General features: G+C 48.5%; 1 protein-coding gene across 2 annotated transcripts in view; it reads right to left on the reverse strand.

Annotated features, from left to right (window-relative positions):
* The window catches only part of LOC132449903 (protein CEBPZOS-like), a 30,747-nt gene extending 6,609 nt beyond the window's left edge, over window positions 1-24,138 (reverse strand). The window contains exons 1-2 of one of the 2 annotated variants that reach the window (XM_060041786.1): window positions 23,900-24,138; window positions 20,078-20,158 (exon numbers count right to left, since the gene is read on the reverse strand). In XM_060041786.1, the coding sequence (XP_059897769.1) occupies window positions 20,078-20,158 (81 nt within the window). In that variant the 5' untranslated portion in view covers window positions 23,900-24,138. The remainder of the gene's footprint in view (window positions 1-20,077; window positions 20,159-23,899) is intronic. The other variant, XM_060041785.1, reaches the window with a different exon arrangement.

The following is a 24,138-nucleotide window of genomic DNA, read 5'->3' on the forward strand; positions in this document are numbered from 1 at the left end:
TGTCATTTTTTATTCTCGTAAAAAGGTATTGGGAAATCCGGGAAAATATTTCAACTAGGCGATTTAAATGATTCCAATAATGAGGGAAAGGTATTATATAGGCCTACTGGGCCTAATTGTTTTAACTTTAGATTATACAATTTAAATCAAAGAAGATAAACCTTAATTTTCTCTATTTTAATTATAATCGAATATATCCGTTATTTTTTGGACGATGCATTTAATACTAATCTCCAGAGATGACGTCTGAGCTGCAGGTCACCGAGAAGTGCCGAGATAAGACGCGGAGAACAGAGAACAATAGGCCGGCTGATCAGCCGATAACACCGCGGACTCGAACCCGCGCCCCAATCAAAGGCCCTCAGTGGATACCAGATAAGCAACTCGAGCCTGAAGGGATCATTCCGAGTATAATTCGTTCCGCATTTGTTATTTGGTTATTCTGACGGCTGTAGGCCCACTTCCCTCTTTTAGGACCCGTTTAAAAAAACTACATTTAAAAGAAAGATCAAACCAGACCTTAGAATAAAACTTAACAATATGCAACACTGTGGGTATGTACAGAGCTATATACTGTGACTATGGATATCTAAAGGATCTAGGCCTTACACTGGTTTAATTGGACCGATACACTATGGAAAGGACCAATACACAGATAGGACCTATAGGCCTAATGTTTGGTTCTATCCCATATTGGACCTATATAATGTCGTAGGACCAAACATTATACGCATTCTTTTTAAATCGTTTTTTCTCCTCTTGATGTCTTTCATGCTGACAATGTCTAGGACTTCATAAGGTTCTTACACAAATCTAAAGTAAATCATTAAATACATTTGAACTCAGAATCGTCATGTAGGCCTATTCCAATGTTAGCATACAATTATGGGCATAGGCCAACGGCATTCGAAATTAATTTTCCCCATCTGTAATTAAGGCAATAGCCTTCCAACACCGACATCTAAATGTAGGCCTACAAAAAAAACAACAACCACAACAACCACAACAACGGAAGGCCTTCGAAATAAAAACATTTATTTTCTGGAGGCCTAATATCTATTTAACCTTGCCGACTTCGAACTGTTGGGTGTTGTTGAGTCAGAGCCTCCGAGCAGGCTTCAGACTGGGTCCAGACCGGGACGAGGTACCAGAATGGGACTCCATGGGACCAGACTGGGACTCTACCGGGACCAGATCTAGGACAGGTCCTGTTTGCGGAGTAGCGTTAAAGTTGAGGCAAGTTTGAAATATTCGCATTTTGAGTTGCGCTTCAGCAAAATCAGACGACTTTTGGTCCTAGACGACCGCCCGCGGAGAAGTGGAAGTTAGGCCCCACCATGGACGTTAGACCCCACCATGGACCCTGTTCGACCCTGTCTAGCGGGTGGTTCACAAAACCAGAAACCGACACCAGCGTCATGTCGAAATAAAAAGCGAGACATTACAGGAGCGAGTGAGAGCGCATCTTGAGCGTTGCGGACGCGCCGGGCGCCGGGGGAGAGTCCGAGCGGCCCGGCCAATTCTGGCGCACTGGTGCGAAATATTTAGGAGACACGTTCAGGGACCAGCCGTTTACATTGGTAGACAGAGTCCTCTGAGTCAACACTGGCCATTGACTCACTGAGCGGGCCCGCATTCTGAACCAGGCACTATCTCATCACACACACACACACACACACACACACACACACACACACACACACACACACACACACACACACACACACACACACACACACTTTACAAATTGGTTTTCAATCAATCTCATGTTATCAGAGGTACGCGACACTGATAGATGTAAAGGCCTTGCCTTATTAAAAAGGGAAGTAACGTGTTTTTATTCCTAAAATGAGGAATAGTCTAAAATGGGACTATCCTCATCTCCATTTACATTTATAGAAAGAGACTTACAATAAGTCCATTTGTCAGAAGAAATATAAACAAAAATAAATCGTCAGGATGTTCAAGAGCCAATCCCTGACATTTGCGTGGTTAATAAGACACTGCACAACGCTAAGAAAGAAGTATATAATCTAAAATGAATATCATTGCTGATACATTTGGGCCTTTTTTAATTTCCCAGCTTTAGCGCGTGTACGGATTAAAGATTCTTCCAGTATTCAGACACACACAAACCGAGCATCCCCCCGCAAGCTGAACACCACCAGCTAGTCACTGACGCATTTCACCAGTCCTCATGACTCCCAGACCACGAGAACCTGGTTCTGCGAGCGAGCTCCACCGCCGAACATGAACCTGGAGAACCTCCCAGAAGGTGTGTATTGGAGGACAAAGCGTCTGCTAAATGCCCTGAATGTAAACCGTTTATTATTATATAGAGTAGTGTGAGAGCATCTGCAGTCTGGTTTGTACCCTCAAGCAACCCTTCTCCAGGTGAGGGACCCGGGGCCGGTGAGGGACCCGGGGCCGGTGAGGGACCCGGGGCCGGTGAGGGACCCGGGGCCGGTGAGGGACCCGGGGCCTGGGAGGGTTGGATCAGTGGGATTAGAGATGTAGGTACAATGCAACGCCCCGACACCACCCACAGACACTGATCTCCCAGGATCACAGCTAACACCATTAGCTAACACCATTAGCTAACACCATTAGCAACAGAATGAGTCCCACCGGGAGGCCGGCCGTCCCCTCAATGGGGATTTGAACCAGCAGCCCGAGAATGGAGTCTGGAGGCTCCCGGATGGAGTCAGTGGCCTCAGTGGGATCACCACTGTAAGACCAGAGGCATGGAGGACTGAAAGCAGGGATGAATCAAGGCAATACACAGCCTAGCCAACCTTAAGCGAGCCATGCTGAACTAGCCAGCCCTGCTCACCTTGGCAGCCGTGCTAATCTTGCCAGGCGTGCTAACCGAGCCAGGATTGCAAATCGAGCCAGCCGTGCTAACCAAGCTAGGCATGCTAACCTAGCCAGCCGTGCTAACCTAGCTAGTGGTATAAGCGGTGTGGGGAACGTTTCTAAAGCAGACACATGAATTAGACGAAGCTAACATCAGATCAATAGATCGGCCAACGGTTTTATATCTACTTAATGTAAGGGTGGAAAAGTACAAAGGTAAAAGTGCATAAGTAGTTTGACTCAACAAGTGATCATTGAGTCCACTCTACTCTGTAAATGTATACTGTAATAATACAGACTGTATACTGCAAATACAACTTTAGGAAAATGTCGTCCATAACTGTTGGAAAAAACAGGACAAAACGTCATGCCAAATCCAGGCAAACAAATCTACACTCGGGATTCAAACTCGCGCCTGGGATGGGGTTACATCACACCACGCCCCGTGTGGGATCCTTCTGAGGACGACCAGGAACTGAGAACAAGGGTTCACTGAACCTTCTCTATGGAACCAAAGGACCCTCAGCTCATCAACACCTCTCTCCATCTCCAAATAACCATCAAATCATCGTGCCGGTCGGCCATCTGATCAGTTTGGTGGCTGTGAGCAGCTCCAGGCTGAACCTCTGCTGTAGAGACACTGAACGTCTGTCCCTCATTTAACCTCTCCAACAACCCACATCCATCCTGGCTCGCTCCACAGGTAACAACACGAGGTGCACTTGATGGATGGTCTGTGGAAATGTACTCAGAACGGCTGTTGACTAGTGGTGGAAACCATGTCAGCCGAGTGATGATCCAGAGCAACAATACGCACACCTTCGTCATCAAGTTCTCTCTGCTCACCGTTGAATAAGTTGAATCAAGAGTCACTTATTCAGAGTTCACCAACACTCTGCACCACCTCCCCCCTTCCCCTCGTACACACTTATTGTATGTTGTACATCCTCGCGCTTAAAAATAGTATTTAGCATCATGCAGCATCTTATCCTAGCTATCTCTGTTGTGTACGGGGAATGGGTTAACCTAGTGATAGTTAGTGCTTGGCACTTGGTTCTATGAATATATTTACTGTACCCACAGCGATATATTGTTGTTTCTCTTTCTTCTGACAAATGGACTTATTGTAAGTCACTTTGGACAAAAGCGTCTAAACGGCCACCCCTTCACACAAACCCCTTCACACAAACCCCTTCACACAAACCCCTTCACACAAACCCCTTCACACAAACCCCTTCACACCACGGTGGGTGGATGAGGAGGGGGACCCCCCCCCCCCCCGAGCCCTGTTAACGCCCTGCTCCAACAGTCAGGTCAGTGGAGTGCCCTTCACAGGTTTGTTTGGTCGGTGCAGATCAGGTTGAGCCCGGTCAGTTTAAACATTAACAACCCCACCTCCACCCCACCTCCACCCGGTCACCACCATCGATCAGTACCTTGCACCAGGTTATTGGGAAAACACTTTATCTGGGGAAGGGTTGCTTGATTTTACAAACCAGACCGCCGATACTCTCAAACCTCTATATATAGCAGTATATGGTTTACATTTTACATTGTCCAAAGCCACTTACAATAAGTACATTTGTCAGAAGAAAGAAACTAACATATCTCTGTCGGTACAGTAACGATGTTCATAGAAACAAGTGCCAAGCACTAACAATCACTAGGTTAACCATTCCCTGTATATAACAGAGACAGCTAGGATAAGTATATATAGCGGTACTAGTATATAGATAGATAGATAGATAGTTTATTTCGAACATGTGCGGGTAACACAACAAAGTGAACTGAAAAAAACAAAAACAAAAAACAAATCCAATGAGAATAGTGAAAACAACAATAACAATAGTCAGTATAAAAAGTAATAATGTGAACCCAACATGTCCGAAAAGGAGTAGGATGAAGCATATGCTTATTTAAACCTACCCCTTCTCCACTACTCAAGTAATAATCTAACTCCCCAAATATACATATCTAATAATACATATTTACAAACAAAGAAAATAGAAAAAAATAGAAAATAAATAGATTAAATAAACAAATACATAAGTCATTTATAATTCATGAAAACACCCGTTGTTAAAGCCCTTCTTCCTCCCTGTACCTTGTGAAAACCATATGTTTGAACCGCTTTTTAAACTGGATCATGCTTGGACATATACATAGTAGTACGGATTATATTCAAGCACTCATATGAACGATATTATTAATATATAGTACAAATGATACTACTAGTATATGAAGCGATCCAGTGAGATCCGGTCGATCAATGAGTGGGTAGGGGTGACACGTCCGGTTCAAACCGGTTCAGTAGATGCGCTCAGGTGGGCTGCAGGCTGCGGACATCGGGGTTCGACCCCAGAACCGTTGGGCCGGGGAACAAACCCCTTCAGCGCCCCACGACCTCGGGCCGATCCCAGATCTTTACACGCAGCGGACGAAGCGAAACCGATAGAAGCGATCGAAGACGAACCGCTCAGCGTTCCCGTTCTCCTCGACATGCTTGCATAGCGGGAGCGAGGTTTAATGACAGAGGGGGGGGAGGGGGGGGGTGGAGGTAAACACGGCCAGAGAGGCGTTTAACAGAACCCCTGCTTGATAGGTGATCGGCCCCGTCGGCTTAAAGCAATTAATTCAGCATTCTGACATAAACTCCTCACTCAGCGCGACAGCTTGGGCCTCAGAAAGGAGTGAGTTCTCCTGGGAACAGACGGGAGATGGCAGACTCTCTTTCTGCCCCTGCTCTGTTTGCTCTCTGGCTCTGAGAGCAATCTTCCCCCGGCAGAATGAAATGCAAGGACACAAACAATGTGCTGGGAGGAGAGAATAGGGCCAGGGGAGAATGAGCAGTTTGGAATATTTGCTCAGTGGCAGAGCAGTCACAAAGGCAGAGCTCCGGCTCCAACAAAGCTGGACCCTCTCCCCTTTTGTTGGCTGTGGATCTCCTCACCCTAACCCTGGACATAAAAAACACATTCATACGTTTTCTGTTTCCTCATTTTTGTTAATTGCAAAACTATAAAAAGAACCTCTTTTCACGGTGGGATTGTACCATCATGAGACTTAGCGGTGGTGTGTGTCCTTTGATTTGTGTACCATTCGATGCGTTTTGAGCTCGGGCCAGCTGTGAGGCTGCCCAGGTCTGTCCCTGCATGTGCTAAAGTTTGCTTTGGGAACGACGAATGTTGATCTTGACATTTGCTGTTTAGCGAGCGCTTTCCAGCTCCCGAATCGCTTTAGCTTTTGGAAAAATGTAAGAAATCATTGATTTGTTTCTGCGAGGGCTGCGATCTGTGATGAAAAGTGGCGGCTCTATCAGCTTCCTGACTTCTAGCTGTTGTTGACATTTGGTCTAGTCTCTCGTTGCCCCCCCGCCCGCGGCTCCCTGGGTGGCCCAGACTTAAAGCCATATACAACTCTGCTAAGCCGTTTTCACCTTTAAGAAAGCGTCTTTGTACATCGCTATGAATGGCAAAACAGATGTTTAGCTAAAACCCAGTGGTCTCTGATCTGGGCCGAGCCTGTCCACCGATTCCCCGCCATTAATTCACTTTCTCCCGCCTCTTCTTTGGTTCTTGTTGCATATCGAACACGTACGTTTCCAAAACTTCACCCGTCGATGCCGCGGTGTTCCCCCCCCTGCCGCTCCCTGCCGTGACTCCTCACTGAGTCTCCTCACTGTCCTCCTCACTGACTCCTCACTGAGCCTCCTCAATGAGCCTCCTCGCTGTCCTCCTCACTGTCCTCCTCACTGACTCCTCACTGAGCCTCCTCAATGAGCCTCCTCACTGTCCTCCTCACTCTCCTCCTCACTGACTCCTCACTGTCCTCCTCACTGAGCCTCCTCACTGACTCCTCACTGAGCCTCCTCAATGAGCCTCCTCACTGTCCTCCTCACTCTCCTCCTCACTCTCCTCCTCACTGTCCTCCTCATTGACTCCTCACTGAGCCTCCTCAATGAGCCTCCTCACTCTCCTCCTCACTCTCCTCCTCACTCTCCTCCTCACTCTCCTCCCTGTCCTCACTGAGCCTCCTCACTGAGCCTCCTCACTGAGCGTCCTCACTCTCCTCCTCACTGACTCCTCACTGACTCCTCACTGAGCCTCCTCACTGAGCCTCCTCACTGAGCCTCCTCACTGAGCCTCCTCACTGACTCCTCACTGTCTCCTCACTGTCCTCCTCACTGAGCCTCCTCACTGAGCCTCCTCACTGAGCCTCCTCACTCTCCTCCTCACTGACTCCTCACTGTCCTCCTCACTGAGCCTCCTCACTGAGCCTCCTCACTGTCCTCCTCACTGACTCCTCACTGTCCTCCTCACTGAGCCTCCTCACTGAGCCTCCTCACTGAGCCTCCTCACTGAGCCTCCTCACTGACTCCTCCTCACTGACTCCTCCTCACTGACTCCTCACTGTCCTCCACTCGACACTCGAGGCGTCACCCGTCCTCCGCGGTCCTGAATGGAGTAATGGCCGCCGTGTGAAGGGCTTTGTCAAACACTCCCGACCTGAGAGGGGCTGGAGATCTCCCCTGGTCCCCTCCTGACCCCGCCGTGACACCGGCCTAGGTATGCGCTCGGTGTTTGCCAAGGCATCCGTCTTTTGCTGAGCTCTCGCTCTCTAAAGAACATGCATTCCCCGAACCCTTCCCTTATTTGAGATCTACTTGGGCGAAGCGTTTCTTTGCGGATCCGTCACCCGGGATGACGGAGAGGGGTGGCGTTCTTTGGTTAAGGGGTGCAGGGTGGGCGGTGTTTGAAGTGCTGTTGACGGTACAATGAGGTGGTTGTGTTGCCGTAGCAGATACTCGGCCGCGGTGCAAGTCGTGAAGTCATAAGGGTCGCGGCGATAACAAAGACTGATCAGGAGGAATGCGGGAGCAGGAACGCAGGTGAGCTGAATGCAGGCTTTGTGTCGTCGGAGCGGACTGAGTGCCCGGCGTTACTCACACCAAGAAAGAACCGCCAGTAAAACTCAACTGAGGTTGAGGGTTCAATCCCCAGAGAGGCTCAACTCTGAACCGTCACCGTTAACACAGGTGTGTCCAAGGCTAGCCTCCGTACGACTTCAGAGGTCACGACAAACTGTCGATTGTGGGTTATGAGAAATGAAGTTAAAACAACTGATCTCCTCTCTTTACTAAATCATACAACTTTAAGTCCTTTCTAGCGGAGGATATGACCAGCAGGACCTGAACCAGAACCACACAATGGGTGGACCGGACCATGGAGGTGTTAGCCGGGCCTGGTCCGGTCTCCACAGTCAGCTCTACAATAGGGAACCACGCTGACCCCCACTCACTGCCGGCTCCGCTGTGTCGTGTGGCTGGCTTCACCAACGTTTAAAATGCAAAGAATAGTAAGGAGGACCTTTGGCCCAGCGGCCGAGGTGAGAGGGCGAGCTGCCTCCGAGGTACAGATGACATTAGAGGAGGAAGGGGGTTCTCTGGTTGTGTCAACACGCCGCGTCGCGCGGCCATCAGTACGGGCTGTGTGACGGAACCGTCAGAGAGCAGGGCTCCTGCTCACCATGTGACCCGGTGACCTCACAGATGGCCCACCAATCCGCTCAAAGGACAGAGGATGGTTGATTTAAGTCAGTTTTAAAGCTGCTGTGAAATGTGTTAAAATCAATAGGAATGTTTTTTTTCAAGATTTGACCGACCGTATATGTATCCTCTTTTCACCTTCATTTATTGATGTTGAGGTTAATTATTTACTGAATATGAAAATAAATATTGAACATATAGATGCCTATTGAGTCCTTATATAAGCTTATGTAGATATATATACTGCCCTCAACGGGGTAACGAACCACGAAGCAGAATCACAATAGATTTATATTGCGGGCTCGCTGATTGGTTGGAGGATGGAAGGATGAGATGGAAACAAATCAAAAGATTTAAACGACAGAGGGGAGTCCAGTCGTTATAATGTCATCATCCAACCCAGAGTCGAGTCCGGTTTATGGAGCTGGAAATTACAACATGCTCACTAAAATGTCTTTAGCCCTAGATGAATTATACTATAAATATATACCTATTAAATAAAATACAATTGTAACCATGTTTATCCAATACAATTAGCTCTGCTTTTTTATTAGGCAGATATATTCTGAATAGATATTGTTTTTCAGCTAATGTAAGACTTTAACTGTGTCCAGGCTAGGCTAGGCTAGGCTAGGCTAGGCTAGGCCAGGCTAGGCTAGGCTAGGCTAGGCCAGGCCAGGCTAGGCGCTGGATCATTTCAAAGCTCAAGCATTCCAACTAATTCCAACTCGGCAAATTCCATGAAGATTGTTTTTATTATTTAGTTACTTAAAGCGGTTTCCTTTGGTTTGATTCTTGGTCAGCGCGACTATACAGATGTACATTGTTCATTATATAATCTCTACGATATCCATTATATTTAATATAATAGATATTGTACGGGAGCGGATCAGAGTGAGGATGAGGAGGTTTGTGTCGTTCTGCCACATGAACGTTGGGATGCAGTAGTACCAGAGGACCAGGACCAGGACCAGGACCAGGGAGGACCCGGAGCAGGACCCGGACCAGCCTCCTAGGACCAGAGGACCAGCCTCCTAGGACCAGGGGACCAGCCTCCTAGGACCAGAGGACCAGCCTCCTAGGACCAGAGGACTTGTCCTTGGGTCTGAGGGGAACAAAGGACGGGTCGACGTGACCCATTAATCATTGACTGTATTAGAGCCCTCCTCCTTTCTATTCGCTGCCGCCGGGTTTTCTGGTCGGCACGTGACGCGTGGCGGAGGAGGAGGGGAAGCCGGTGAGCAAACACAGGTGCTGGGGAGTTAGCGGGGCTGCCAGGGACTACAGCAAACACGGACCGCCAGGCCACACCCAGTCACAGCTACACTGTTTACCTCTCTCTCTCTCTCTCTCTCTCTCTCTCTCTCTCTCTCTCTCTCTCTCTCTCTCTCTCTCTCTCTCTCTCTCTCTCTCTCTCTCTCTCTCTCTCTCTCTCTCTCTCTCTCTCTCTCTCTCTCTCTCTCTCTCTCTCTCTCTCTCTCTCTCTCTCTCTCTCTCTCTCTCTCTCTCTCGGCTCTGAAGACAAGACCAATGTGTTTAACTCAAGTGGGGTCATTTGACTCCGAGGGCCCCGGCGGCCCCCCCCCCACTGGGGCCCCTAGTGATGGCGCCCCAGTGGGGGGGGGGGGTCCTCTGGTAGGGGACAAGGGGGGTAGGACTACTTGGGATGAAAAAGATTGTCTATAAATTGCCTTTAATATATTTGTTCTGGTGATTTTATAGATTTTGCTATGATCATAAGACTGACAGTTGTGCAATGGAACACTATATGATAGGCTGGATCAACGGTTAAACGTGCTGTTTAACAGATAGGTCATTAATTGATAGTAATGATACAAAACTTGAAGAGATGAACGACAACCCAGAGTTGTGTTCTGGAGAGAACCAGTGCAGCAGAGAAGAGACGTGTGGCTGTAGCATCACACAACCCACCGTGCACACCGTCGGTCCGTGCGCACACCACTCCACCGTGCACACCGTCGCGCCGTGCAAACTGTGGGTCTGTGCACGTAGGACTATGTGCACTCTGAGCCAGCTGCCAGACATCACCTGTCTCCCAGGTAAACAGAACAGACTGTGTGTGTGTGTGTGTGTTGGGTCTCCTTGCTGGGAGGCCGAGCTAGTATAATGGGAGGCTTACAATAGCAGCTAGCAGTGTGCGCGTGTGTGTATATGAGCTGCTGATTTGACAAATAGCCCGACTGGCCAGAAAGAATTGAACACTACAGAAGCACCGCTCTACTCTGGTCCAGCGTTCCGGTCCAGTCCATTCTAATCCAGTTCCACTCTACTCCGGTCCAGTCCATTCTAATCCAGTTCCACTCTACTCCGGTCCAGCGTTCCGGTCCCAGTCCATTCTAATCCAGTTCCACTCTACTCCGGTCCAGTCCATTCTAATCCAGTTCCACTCTACTCCGGTCCAGTGTTCCGGTCCAGTCCATTCTAATCCAGTTCCACTCTACTCCGGTCCAGCGTTCCGGTCCCAGTCCATTCTAATCCAGTTCCACTCTACTCCGGTCCAGTCCATTCTAATCCAGTTCCACTCTACTCCGGTCCAGCGTTCCGGTCCAGTCCATTCTAATCCAGTTCCACTCTACTCCGGTCCAGCGTTCCGGTCCAGTCCATTCTAATCCAGTTCCACTCTACTCCGGTCCAGTGTTCCGGTCCAGTCCATTCTAATCCAGTTCCACTCTACTCCGGTCCAGTGTTCCGGTCCAGTCCATTCTAATCCAGTTCCACTCTACTCCGGTCCAGTGTTCCGGTCCAGTCCATTCTAATCCAGTTCCACTCTACTCCGGTCCAGTGTTCCGGTCCAGTCCAAACCGGTTCCGGTTTCCTCGGCCCTGGGTCTGAACTAGCAGCAGACCCATGTGGGCCCCGGGAGCGGCTATAAAACACCACCGCTGCCAAGATGGAGGGCCTGGAAGACAGCAGCGGACACCCCGTGTGAGGAGGGGGGGGGGGGTCAGCCCTCACACAGAACCCGCCTGTTTGGGGGGGGGGGGGGTGGGGGGGTGGAGTTCAGTTCCCAGCAGTTCTGTACAAACAGTCTTAAAGCTTTTGTCATGGGAGTACTAAATCATGTTCTAGGACTTTATTTGACCTCCAGGAACTTCTTGAAATCCGAATTTTCTATTATTGAATTTCCTTAAAACTGCATTGGGTGAGGACAATTATTAAGGCTAACAGACTGTGTGTCCATGAGAGAGAGAGAGAGAGAGAGAGAGAGAGAGAGAGAGAGAGAGAGAGAGAGAGAGAGAGAGAGAGAGAGAGAGAGAGAGAGAGATGAGAGAGAGAGAGAGAGAGAGAGAGAGAGAGAGACTCAGAAACCCTTTGGGTCAAATTCAAAGGCTGGATGACCTTGTCGGCGTGACCTCACCTTGACCCTAACCCTAACTCAACGTGACCTCTCTCAGAAACTTTCCCCGCCGTGTTGAGAGACCAGAGCCCTGGGGTGCATTCCAATAGTGGATTCTGCTTCCCCTGGCTACAGTTCTCCAGATATTGACCCCACGGTCCAAACACGACGTATTGACGAGCAGATTAGAGCGGGCGTCCAAGCAGCCTCAGACTCAGGCTGCCTCATTGGCTCCTACACAGGCCGTGCTCTGGGACGGCATGAGACTACCATGAGGAAAGTCTGGAGGCTGTGATTGGTCCAGAGCAGGTCTGAACGCTGTGATTGGTCCAGATCACGTCTGAAGGCTGTGATTGGTCCAGATCAGGTCTGAAGGCTTTGATTGGCCCAGATCACGTCTGAAGGCTGTGATTGGTCCAGATCAGGTCTGAAGGCTTTGATTGCCCAGATCAGGTCTGAAGGCTGTGATTGGTCCAGATCAGGTCTGTAGGCTGTTATTGGTCAAGATCTGCTCTGAAGGCTGTGATTGTTACAGATCTGGTCTGAAGGCTGTGATTGGTCCAGATCAGGTCTGAAGGCTGTGATTGGCCAAGATCGGAAGGCTTTGATTGGCCCAGATCAGGTCTGAAGGTTGTGATTGGTCCAGATCAGATCTGAAGGCTGTGATTGGTCCAGATCAGGTCTGAAGGCTGTGATTGGTCCAGATCAGGTCTGAAGGTTGTGATTGGTCCAGATCAGATCTGAAGGCTGTGATTGGCCAAGATCAGGTCTGAAGGTTCTGATTGGCCCACAGCTGAACTATATTTAAAATAAAGTTTCCTCCTCCTCGACGACTAACTGATATTTCTCATCTCCTCGAGGGTATAGTGAACGAGCAGCAGGAAGTGGGAGATTGTGTTGGAACACACCCCTGATGTGCATGCTGGCTGACAACCCCTTTGTCCTGCCAGCCAATCAGGGCCTGACAAAGCCCAACGCAAACAAGAGCTGACGGGGGGGGGGGGGCACGAGGAGGTTTGTTTAGTGGGAGCGAGGGAGGGGACCCCTGAAGGACGCCCGACCCCTCAGACATCCAGAGAACCGGCAGGGAAGCGAACACTCGTGATGGCGCAAGGGTAGTCCAGAGCCGACCACAACGCACGGGGCATTTATAATTTACAATCAGGGCATTGAGCAGACGCTTCTATCCAAAGCGACTTACATCCGTTAATACACACATTGACACACCGACGGCAGAGTCAACCATGCAAGGCGACAGCCATCTCGTCAGGAGCAGTTAGGGTTAAGTGTCTTGCTCAGGGACACGTCAACACTCAGCTAGGAGGAGCCGGGGATCGAACTAGTAACCTTTCGGTTACAAGACAACTGCTCTACCCCCTGAGCTAAGCCGACCCCCAGCTGGGGCGGCCCCCTGCGACGGCATCACAGGCTGCAGCCACCAAAGCGCAGGAAGAGCTTCTGTGATTCAACAGGGTTGAAGTGTGTGGGCATCCTTATTGTGTTGGATAGTGGTCTGGAAGCATTCTATAACAGATAGTATTTCGTATGCTCATTTGACAAATTAAATCATTATCCGTTATCCAACATAACGTAAAGGACATAAATCCTGAATATTCAATAGTTTCTATCAACGAGAGGATTATGCTAGGCTAGATTAGTATTATCAAAGACACAGAGTCAGAGACGGAGAGAGAGAGGGAATGCCTATTTGATTAATTGTATAATTCCCGCATGATTCTGAATGTCTGGGTTGTGTTTTTATGGTTGAATCCACTTAGAGGTTGAAGTCGCTTTCGAAATAAACAATAAATCCATTTATTCTAGGCCAACTACTTTATATCTACTGAGTGATTAAGATAGGCTAACTAGCTTGTGCGATACTGATTATGCAAGGGAAATCTAGTGATTAAGTTATGCTAACTAGCACCATCATATAGTGATTATGCTAGGCTAACAAATTACATCTGTAGGGATTAGGATAGACTAACTATAGTGAACCTGTGTTAGGCTAACTCGTTTATAGCTGCAGAGTGCTAAACTAACTAACTATTATACATATAAAATAGTGATTATGCTATGCTAACTAGCATGTACCCATAGTGCCAGGCTTATTTGTTTAGCTCTGTATAGTGAGTGCTAGGCTAACTATAATATACAGGAGCGTGTCTATGTTCCCCGGATCCTATGGGATGACCCCTAATATACATACATATACTAGTGATTATGCTATGCTAACTAGCATCTACCATAGTGCCATGCTAACTGATTTACCTCTGTAGAGTGAGTGCCAAGCTAACTATAATATAAATATATTAGTGATTATGCTATGCTAACTAGCATGTATCCGTAGTGCCAGGCTAATTGGTTTACCTCTGTAGAGTGAGTGCTAGGCTAACTATAATATACATACATATACTAGTGATCATGCTATGCTAACTAGCATGTACCCGTAGTGCCAGGCTAACTGGTGTAGCTCTGGAGTGCGTATGCTGGTGGAGTCGCGTTGCTAATACCGATGTGGCCGCCTCCCATCGACCCAGCGTGCGATCACATGGCCCCGGGTTTGTTTTTGGTTTTTCCGCAGCACCGCGCGCGTTACTGTGCATGTAAAGATGGCAAACATCCCCCTCGCTGATGACAGGCACAGTATGCATGTGCGTGCACGGAATCGCCCCCTCCGCCCCCCCCTTCTCCCTCCCCCCCAAATAGATCAATGATGGTAAAGGTCTCTTGTTCAAACAGATATCTGACAGCTAAGCTTCCCTGTAAAGCTGTACCGCGGCCCGCCCCCCCCCCCCCCCCCCCCCCCCACCTCGGCCCGGCCTGAGCAGCCATCATTATTCATAAAGCGCCGATTGCTTCCTTAAGCAAACGCAGCCGCCCCGCCCAGCTGCCGCCGCCGCCGCCGCGCTAGCGGGGAATAAACATCAAACCCGGCGCTGCCACGCTATGAATATTAATCCGATGGAGGCGGAGGTATGGAGCGAGGGGAGGATTCATTACTATGCACAATCCTTTCCCAAAATATTTTTTTCTGAATTAATACCCTTCTGAAATCAACGTGGAGCGAATAGCTGAAGGAACGGGTGGACAGATGAAGTCTACGGTCGTTTTTCCTTCATGCTACGGCTTGTGTTGAATCTCAGGTCGTTGACATTATTTTCCCCCGCGTTCGTTCTCTGATGAAGGCGATGAGGGAGCGGCCATGTTGCTCCAGCGGGCCTGGAGGTGGGCTGCACAACGAGGGGATCGAACTCAGAACCTTTCCGCTGGGAGACGCCCCAGCCCCGAGACCAGCGGCTCCCAGGACCCCGCCATGAAGGTGGAGTTCAGGGATGCTTAACCCTGACACAGGTCATTAATACACTTGGCCCCATGTAGGACTTGCTTTACTACTGATTAAAGTCTTAGCCTGTGATGGAGCCCCGCCCAGTTAGCGTGCGGGAGACTTTCAGAATTCATAACCCTCAATAACACTTCTGTCCACGCTGTGTGCCGCGGAAAGCGTAGCTCGGCTAGCTGGGGGGCCTGAGTGGGAGGGGCTTATGGTGAGTGGGAGGGGCTTATGCTGAGTGGGAGGGGCTTGGGGTGAGTAGGAGGGGCTTGGGATGAGTGGGAGGGGCTTGGGATGAGTGGGAAGGTTTTTGGAGTGTCGATAGTACAGGTAGGGGCTGTCCGACATTTTCGAGCGAGTAGAAAAGTTACACCATGCAGCTTTAATAATCAATGATGCAATTGCCTGCCTGAGTTTTAGGATCCTGTATCCATTGGAGAGTTTGCAGTGTGTGAAACATTGTGAAAGTCACGCAGTATTTAAACCATGCTGGTCGTGATGTGGGACATGGTTCTTGCCCTGCAGCAGCTTTAAGTTGGTGGGCCTCAAGTATCTGTTTGGGATCCTGCTCTGCCTCAGACCTGGACCGAAAGTACCAGGACCCAGCAGTAGGCGAGCCTCAGACCCAGACAGCCTGGACCAGACCTGACCAGGAGGGGGACCGTAGGCCCAGACCAGGGGGGCATCAGACCCAGACAGCCTGGACCAGACCTGACCAGGAGGGGGGCCGTAGGCCCAGACCAGGGGGGCATCAGACCCAGACAGCCTGGACCAGACCTGACCAGGAGGGGGACCGTAGGCCCAGACCGCCTGGGACCACTAGATCACCATGGGGGGCGGGCCTCCGGCTGGGTGCTGAGACCCCCAGCTCTTCTGACAGCTCAGAGCCAACAAACAGACCAGGGGGTGAGGAGGGGAGGAGGAGGGGAGGAGGAGGGGGTGAGGAGTGGAGGAGGAGGTGAGGAGGAGGGGGTGAGGAGGGGAGAGGAGGGGGTGAGGAGGGGGTGAGGAGGGGAGGAGGAGGGGAGAGGAGGGGGTGAGGAGGGGAGAGGAGGGGAGGAGGAGGGGAGGAGGAGGGGAGGAGGAGGGGAGGAGGAGGGGAGAGGAGGGGAGAGGAGGGGAGGAGGAGGGGAGGAGGAGGGGAGAGGAGGGGGTGAGGAGGGGGTGAGGAGGGGAGAGGAGGAGATGAGACTTCAGAGACAAAGGGGAGAGGGGTTGTGAACGATCAGATGTTGTAACGGGTAAATTACTTTTGAAAGGGCCCTACTTTAACACCAGGTGTGATGTTGATCTGCCATCACAGGCCCCCTCCACATCTGGCCTCCAGGGACTTCACATGGGGGGGGGGGGGGGTCCATCCAGATGTTTGATAACAGATATAAGGTGATGGTAGCCCTACAGCTTGTAGTTCCTTCTCTGCGGGGAGCAGGCAGCCAAACAGAGCTACACTAGACTACAGTATAAAGGTAATAACCTAGTATAGCCTAATGGTTGTCATGGTTACTGCCAACTCGACGACCACGACGCTTCCCAAACTGCCTGCGGGGTCAGAGTAAATATTGCCTCCGATCGGGACTAGATTTGGGTCCTAGAAGAAAAAAAACAAAAAACTTCCGAAATGCGGTACGTATTTAATCTCTGTACAATGAGTTGGTTGTCATGCAGAGCATCGTTGTCATGCGTATCATTGACATGGCGTCATGGTTACAGGGTTGAGCCGCCAACAGACAATTTGATTCGTTGTCCGATTTCTAAACTATTTTTTTCATAAATACGTCAGCCTATCTGTAAAAATATTGACAAACGAATAACATGACAAAGAGAAAAAAATAAATACAATTAATTGAACAATAATAATGTGTAGGCCTATTTCAGCACATTTCAACGCAGGCCGAACAAAGCGGGTTAATAATCGACAGTCGCTTATCGAGACGGAAACATGACGGAGGACTTCCGGCTGATAAGGGAACGGTTAAACTCGCCCCCTCCTGCAAACACTGATTTAAATTATCAAGATCAGGTTTTATATAGGCCTAACAGCCGATGAAGAACACCTTTGGTGGGAAGAAATATGTAAACCCCATAGGATTAAGCCTAAATAAAAGCCATTAAGTTATCATTCATTAAGTTATCATTCACATGTTTTCCGAATAAAGGGCACAGTTTTAATTGCGGAAGAAAAGTGTTATCTCAAAAATCAAATATTTAATATGCTATAGGCCTATAGCCAGGCTAATATTAAAAACTCAGCCGTGTAGAACAGGCATATAATTACATTATCTGAAATATATAATAGGCCTATATATATTTAATTCTGAGGATTCGTAAGATTAATAAATTCGTAGGAGTTGATGAACATTTAATATTTAGAATTGGAGAATTGTAAAGATGAAGGCTGTAGGCCTACTCGTAGCACGTGACTCGGAGCCGCTTCATATTTCCACTATCTCCATCCTCATGCCGATCACTAAACAAAGTCCGTCTCCCGCCAAGGCAGCGGCTGGTGGGCCGCATGCCCTCCTATAGGTCCGCTATTAAACCCTCACCCTGAAGACACGAAGGCCCGGATATAACGGGAGATTTACCGGAATTTACAGAGAAAACAGATCACGTGTCTGGCTTTGAAATCCTCCAACTTCTCCCGGCTTTGATGTCCCCCCCCCCCCCCCCGTGTGTGTGTGTGTGTGTGTGTGTGTGTGTGTGTGTGTGTGTGTGTGTGTGTGTGTGTGTGTGTGTGTGTGTGTGTGTGTGTGTGTGTGTGTGTGTGTGTGTGTGTGTCCGCACGCGCTTGTATGTGCGTATGCGTGCACGCTGAACCTGGGTGGCCAGGCTTTAAGACCCCCCCACTAACACCGCAAACCCCTCATTTATCCGCTAAAGCCGCCGGGACAGGAGCCCCCGTCTGCGGCTAATCCCGTCAGAATGGACCGGCTCAGCGACGGGGCCCGAGGGCCGCTCGACACTGACGTGACGACGTGATGACACCGATCGACGTGACGCTGACAAAACCCACAACAACACACAAGTGTGAACCGGGGGTCTGCAGTCTGGTCCAGGTCTGACCAGGCGGACCTTCTCTTCCACTTATAGAAATATCTGGGCCGCGGGCTGATTATTCGAGACATCTGTCATTAAATGAGAATTCACAGGCAAAAGATTCGCATAATAAAGCATTTGGTGACCGGATACAGTAACATGTAAGTAGTGTAGCGGATATGGGCTCTTCCACCTTCCAGCTCCAAGTGTGTTCAAGGAACAAAGAGGAGCGGCGCTTTATGTTCATTAACCTCCGCACGTCCCTCTCCGGTTTCCATGGCAATGGGAGGAGAACGAGGCGTGGCGGAAGATGGTTTAACTCCGTGCCCCGCGGCGTAAAGGCGCATCATCTCCCGTTTACAGCAAACAGCGCAGCGCTGTCCTCGGTTTGTATTTATTGCCGGACTCGGCTGTTTCCTCTCCTCAATGGGGACCTGCAGGTGTCGGGGTATATAGCCTTTTAACAATATGGTCAGTATTCTACAAATTAACAGCAGAATTATAAAGACCAAGGACCACATTTTTATAAAGATCGTTATTGCTATTCGCCAATCTGAACTAACCTACTTGTTTCCTTAAGGCCTTCACGAAATAAACAAATGAGAATTAGGCTGTTATGCTAGTTATTTTCTTTATGAACGAATTGAGCCAAAACATATTCTTCTAAAAAAGAGAAGTCAAATCCTTCAGAAGGAGCTGCTCGATAAACAGCCTGCAGGCCAAAAGAAAGTGAATGAAAGTTTAAACTATTTAAATAACTGCAGTATAGACAAACACTTCCTGAAATAATAATAGAGAAAACGGTAGGGGAGGAAAGTGTATTTGTCGTTCATTTAACCTCTTTATAAACCAACAGACAAAGCCTTCGTGTTAATCGCTTAAATTGCCTTCCATCCTTTTAATATTCTCGTCAGAGCGAGGGAGACCCGGCATGGGGAGAGCCGCTGATTGGTCAGTCCAGGAGAGAGGCCCCGCCCACTCTGGGCTCGGCCCGCTGGATCATCGAACCCCCAGCCTACCAACACTTAGCTCCAGGGCTGTTATGCAGGAGAACGCAAAGCATTTTACCGAATTATTATTTGCAAACTCATTAAAATCATATTTTACTAATGCGGCCTGCGGCTACTCCAGTTGCCGCTCCTCGCGCTAACGACGTGTTACGTTAAATATGTTGTCATACCGTCACACTCAACAGAACCTCAAAACACTGAATACATTATATTCTGCATTATTGTATATGCCCACTGTCTGTCTGTTGTGTTTACTTTCTTTACTTACTTTCTTTGTGCAGTATTATGCTATAGGTTGTATGGTAAAAATATTAGCACATTTGGAGTATGGGGAAACGCAATTTCAGTCCTCTGTGTAATTACTTGTTGCATGCTCTGATTGACAATGAAGTTCACTTTGACACGTCTAAAATTGCCAAAATGAATGGGCTTAGATTTGACTATTCTATAGGCTAATTATAGTGTGTGGCTCCCCATCTTGAAGACAGAAACAATGATACAGCCTATAAGACACAGTGAATACAGACCGATTGGTTTTCAGTCGTATTTTACCTCCCTAGAATAAACATGACACGTTTATTTTGGCCGTCCATCATTCCTATTTTTACGTGGAAATGACATTGATCTGCAAATCAAACAATCGCCTGCCAGCGATTGATCTGGATCATGGAGACAAAATCTGTTTTATGACAACATGGCCTACAACACAAACCGTAGCATTTCCGACCTGTACAGCTATTTTCCATAGATCTACATAACAAGGTGAGAACGCTGAAGCATGTGAAGAGGGTTCTCAATAGAGACTCCTGGTTGTAAACTGTCTCGACGACAGCACACGTTCTTTTGTCTCATCACCCGGGACGCGCAGTATAAAAAGTGGTTCCACGGCGCCGCCTACTGGTGAATGTCCGTCATTGCGCTGCGTGTCAGTAGCCTACCTGGTCAGCACCGCTTCTATGAGGGATGATGGTACATAGTAGGCCTACAGATGACGTCCTCCTTCGTTTCTTCAATAGCATCTGTTTAAATAATCACATAACAAAGAAACGAATAAGCAGGTAGGCTACGTTACTTAACGTTTCTTAGAGATAAAGCCGAAGACATAGGATGTTGATTGGTCAACGTGATATCTTTGACTTTGGCATACATAGAAAACAAGAGTGGCAAACCACATAGCTATCCTGGCTAACCGAATAATACGGATCTCAAACAACAAACAGACGAAACTATAACATTGTGAATCTTTCTCATCTGTTTATGTTAAGGAAGCCAATCCTGTAGCCTACAGGCCATAACCTCGGGAGGAATGTTTCATTTGAGAACCTAGCATGCCTGCGGGCTGTTCGACACAGGTGCCGTGTCGCCACCTCGTGGCCGAATCGCAGCGATACACCCGCATCTTCCGCCGTAGTATTGAATCCCGCATCGACCAACATTCTCCTTTGATCCAAATCTAAATTATAGTGTTGTAAAGATCTCTAGGTACCTAGAAAACACCACCACAATCGAAAGCTGTGGTTTCTTTCGTAAAACATATGCTGCACTTCAGAAAAAGCTTTAAAAAACAAATTATTTGGACAATTGAAGGTTTTTACATGCAGTTATAGAACCGTTTAACTTTAAAGCAGGATATCAAAATGTCAGTCGTAAATTGTGTGGATAAAAACTATGAGTCAAAAATACATGTGCATATCCCGTTTGTGCTTTTGAGCCAAGAATTGTACAGACAGAGAACGGTGGTTTCAATGGTTTTCTTTTCAAGGTTCGAACAAGTATTTAAATACATGCACTCTTCTGTGCGTTCCCGGTCCTCGGGTCCGACCAAAGCCTCTTCTCGCTGGGCGGGCTGGCAGCTCGGTCCTCAAACCCCCGAAGACCTCTTAAAGGAAATGGTCGGAAGCAGCGTTTTTTGTAGAACTTTGTTTTCTGAACAGAAGTGAACTCCTATCCCTCCTCCAGTCCGGAGACTGTGGCCCTGCTGTCCCCAACGGCTCGTAAAACCCGACCGACCGTCCGAGCAGACGGCCACCGCAGGCCTACGGGGGGGGGCGGCTGAAGAACGCCGTCAAAGACACAACGCAATACAGGCCTTCGGGGAAGCTGGACCCGCCCATGGAAACACATTGTCCGGGCAGCGTTTAGTCCTGGAGGAGAACCCAGCAGGAAAGCGAAGGCCACCAACAGACCCGCGGAGAGAACGTCCGCCAACCCCAGAATAGGTCCGCCGGGGTCCGGACTGTGTTGGGGGAGCGGACAGTGAGTCCGGCCTTTGGCTCGGTTCGGTTCTTGTTTGGGAACATTCCTTCTGGTTACTGCATTTGTGATCTTTGGAGTGGATCCGTTAAATAGCAATGGAAGGGAGAGGGGGGGGGGGGGCTCAGTTCCCTACGCCAAGGAATATACACAGGGTGTAGCCAGGGGCTGAAGATGAGATGTTTATAGATGACCGTACGTCACGTACGAGAACCTCTTCATCATCCAAGGAAAGCTACACCAAGCTGTGTGGTGCCGCCCATGGATAAGAAGCTATCCCTAGACAGCTCGTTCTGATACTGCCCATCATGTTCCAACACTAGACAGTGTAGTCCAAATCATACGGCCCAATGCCCATATGACAACACTACAGTATAGTCATAAGGACACTGGCCATCACGTTCCAAGACTACACAGTGTGGTCGTTCTGATACTGCCCATCACGTTCCAAAACTAGACAGTGTAGTCCAAATGATGCGGCCCAGATTTGACAACGCTACAGTATTGTGGCGGGCAGCACGGGAAGGTCGAGACGGTAGTGATGGGTCGGTCTCGAACGAGCCGGTTCAAAGAGCCGGCTCTTTTAAGTGAACAATGGGAGTCGGCTCCCGACCGAGAGCTGTTTATTTTATTTTATATAAAGTTTGCCTAGACAGAAAGATATGAAGATCTCCGAGCTACGGGTGCTCCGTGCATGCTATGCGTGTGTGCAGTGACTGACTGTCACGTGCATGCATGCAACCAATAAAGTGGGGATAGACGAGGATCATACCATTAAACAAGCACCGAGGGGGGGGGAATGCTTGCTGCGCTCATATGCAATGAAAACAATCAGCTAAAGCAATTTATTGACTTTAGAAAATGTAATTTTTACTTTTGAATAATAATAGGATGTATTGAATAATTTAAGTGATATATAGCCGTACACATCCAAATCATAATTCAAAACGGGCTACATTTGGCTGAGCCGTTTGGGAGCCGAACGAGCCTTCTCTTGTTGGTGAGCTGATCCAAATGATCCGGCTCCCTAAAAAGAGCCGAAATCCCCATCACTACGAGACGGGAGCGCAAGTTCAGCAGAATACAACTCTCGCGCCCCTTCCACCGCACGACTATGAGAGTTACTTTTTGACGCATATGACACGACACACCAAAACACACTCACAATAACTAATTAACGTGTGTCAGGAACAATAACTCACCATCACACAGTAACATTAAAGGCACCCAGTGCAACTTTCGAGGCTTAAAAATAAACATTCAATTTCTAGTCTTTTTTACACGTAGTAAGTTTCAATAACTCCATACCATTACATACCGACATTTAAGCAGCAAAGATGAGACGTCGTTGTGTGGTGAGAACTGATACAAAATCGATAACAACAACAATGCCGCCATTTTCTTTAATTTTTGTAACCTACAATAAATAAAGCAGGCTTCCAGTCAATGGAAAAATGGCTTCTCCCCACCGGCGATTGTTGTTGTTTACGATTTTCTATCAGTTCTCACCACACAACGACGTCTCATCTTTGCTCCTTGAATGTCGATATGTAATGGTATGGAGTTATTGAAACTTACTACGTGTAAAAAAGTCTAGAAATTGAATGTTTATTTTTCATTGAATGTTTACATAAAGTTGCACTGGGTGCCTTTAACCAACCCATTGAGACAAACCCCACACAATGCCACCCCCCGCATCATACGGGGATAAGGGCACTGCCCATCACGTTCCAAAACTAAGATCGAAGTATAGTCTGAACGGTAACTCCAAACTATAAAGATGCTTCTCTCGATTTCCCCCCGTCTCCCCCCTCCCCCCCCCGCCCCCCGCTTGGCCCCCAGCCAGCGGAGCAGCTCTGTACGTGTGGTAGTATGGAACGGGTCCGAGCCGACCGTCCAATAGGAATGATGAATGTGAAGCGCTCCTCTAAACATAAACACAGGCCGTGTCTTCGGCTGGAAAGACCACCGCAACGGCCCATCGGGGACTTTCTCTTTCCATCTATTTTCACGACTTCCTCTCCAGTCTCCCCACGCGGCCGCTCGGCCGTGCGTTGAAAAAAAGACGCGAAGCCCTCACAAGATGTTAACCCGAACCCGGGAGCTCTCGTCTCCCACAGCCCACTTGTAACATGTGAAAACATGTTCATATTCTAATAAATTGTGGTTTCACATTTTAGGGGGCCGTCTTATCTTAATGTATTGATGTGATAGGGCTACATCTATTTGTCGTGTCTATTATTTTAATAACATGGGTTACTGCAGTTTTCAGTGTCTCCATCGTGCCAGGTTATTAATAAGCAGCATAACATGAAAGGTGCTGGTACTGTTACGATGTGTCTTGTTTATGCAATGACTTATTTCCGTCGCTACGTGGCACTGTTTCGCAGGCGATCCACGAGGAAGGGATTTTTATGGAAATACGTTTCAGTCCAAACATGTGTAAGCAGTTCAGATCTACCACATAATTAAGATAAATGTTCGTCACATAATTTAAACATGCGTACCAACACGAGATGAGTTTTCTGTCGTTCCCGGTCGGGGCTGCCGTGTGCTGGAGACCGCAGAATCCAGCGGTTCTCTGGAGCCTCGGCTGCAGGTCTTGCGTGTCGGGCTGTTGGTCAATCGTCCGGAACGCGTTCCGAACCCGGCCCCCTTTTAGGGTTCAGACAAACTGCGCTTTCCTCTGCTAGAGTTTGGTGATGTTGTATAACTCCAGCGAGGGGGTTAATGGTTCTGCTGCTTT

This window comes from Gadus macrocephalus, chromosome 21, assembly GCF_031168955.1.
Source record: "Gadus macrocephalus chromosome 21, ASM3116895v1".
NCBI classification, from domain to species: Eukaryota; Metazoa; Chordata; class Actinopteri; order Gadiformes; family Gadidae; genus Gadus; species Gadus macrocephalus.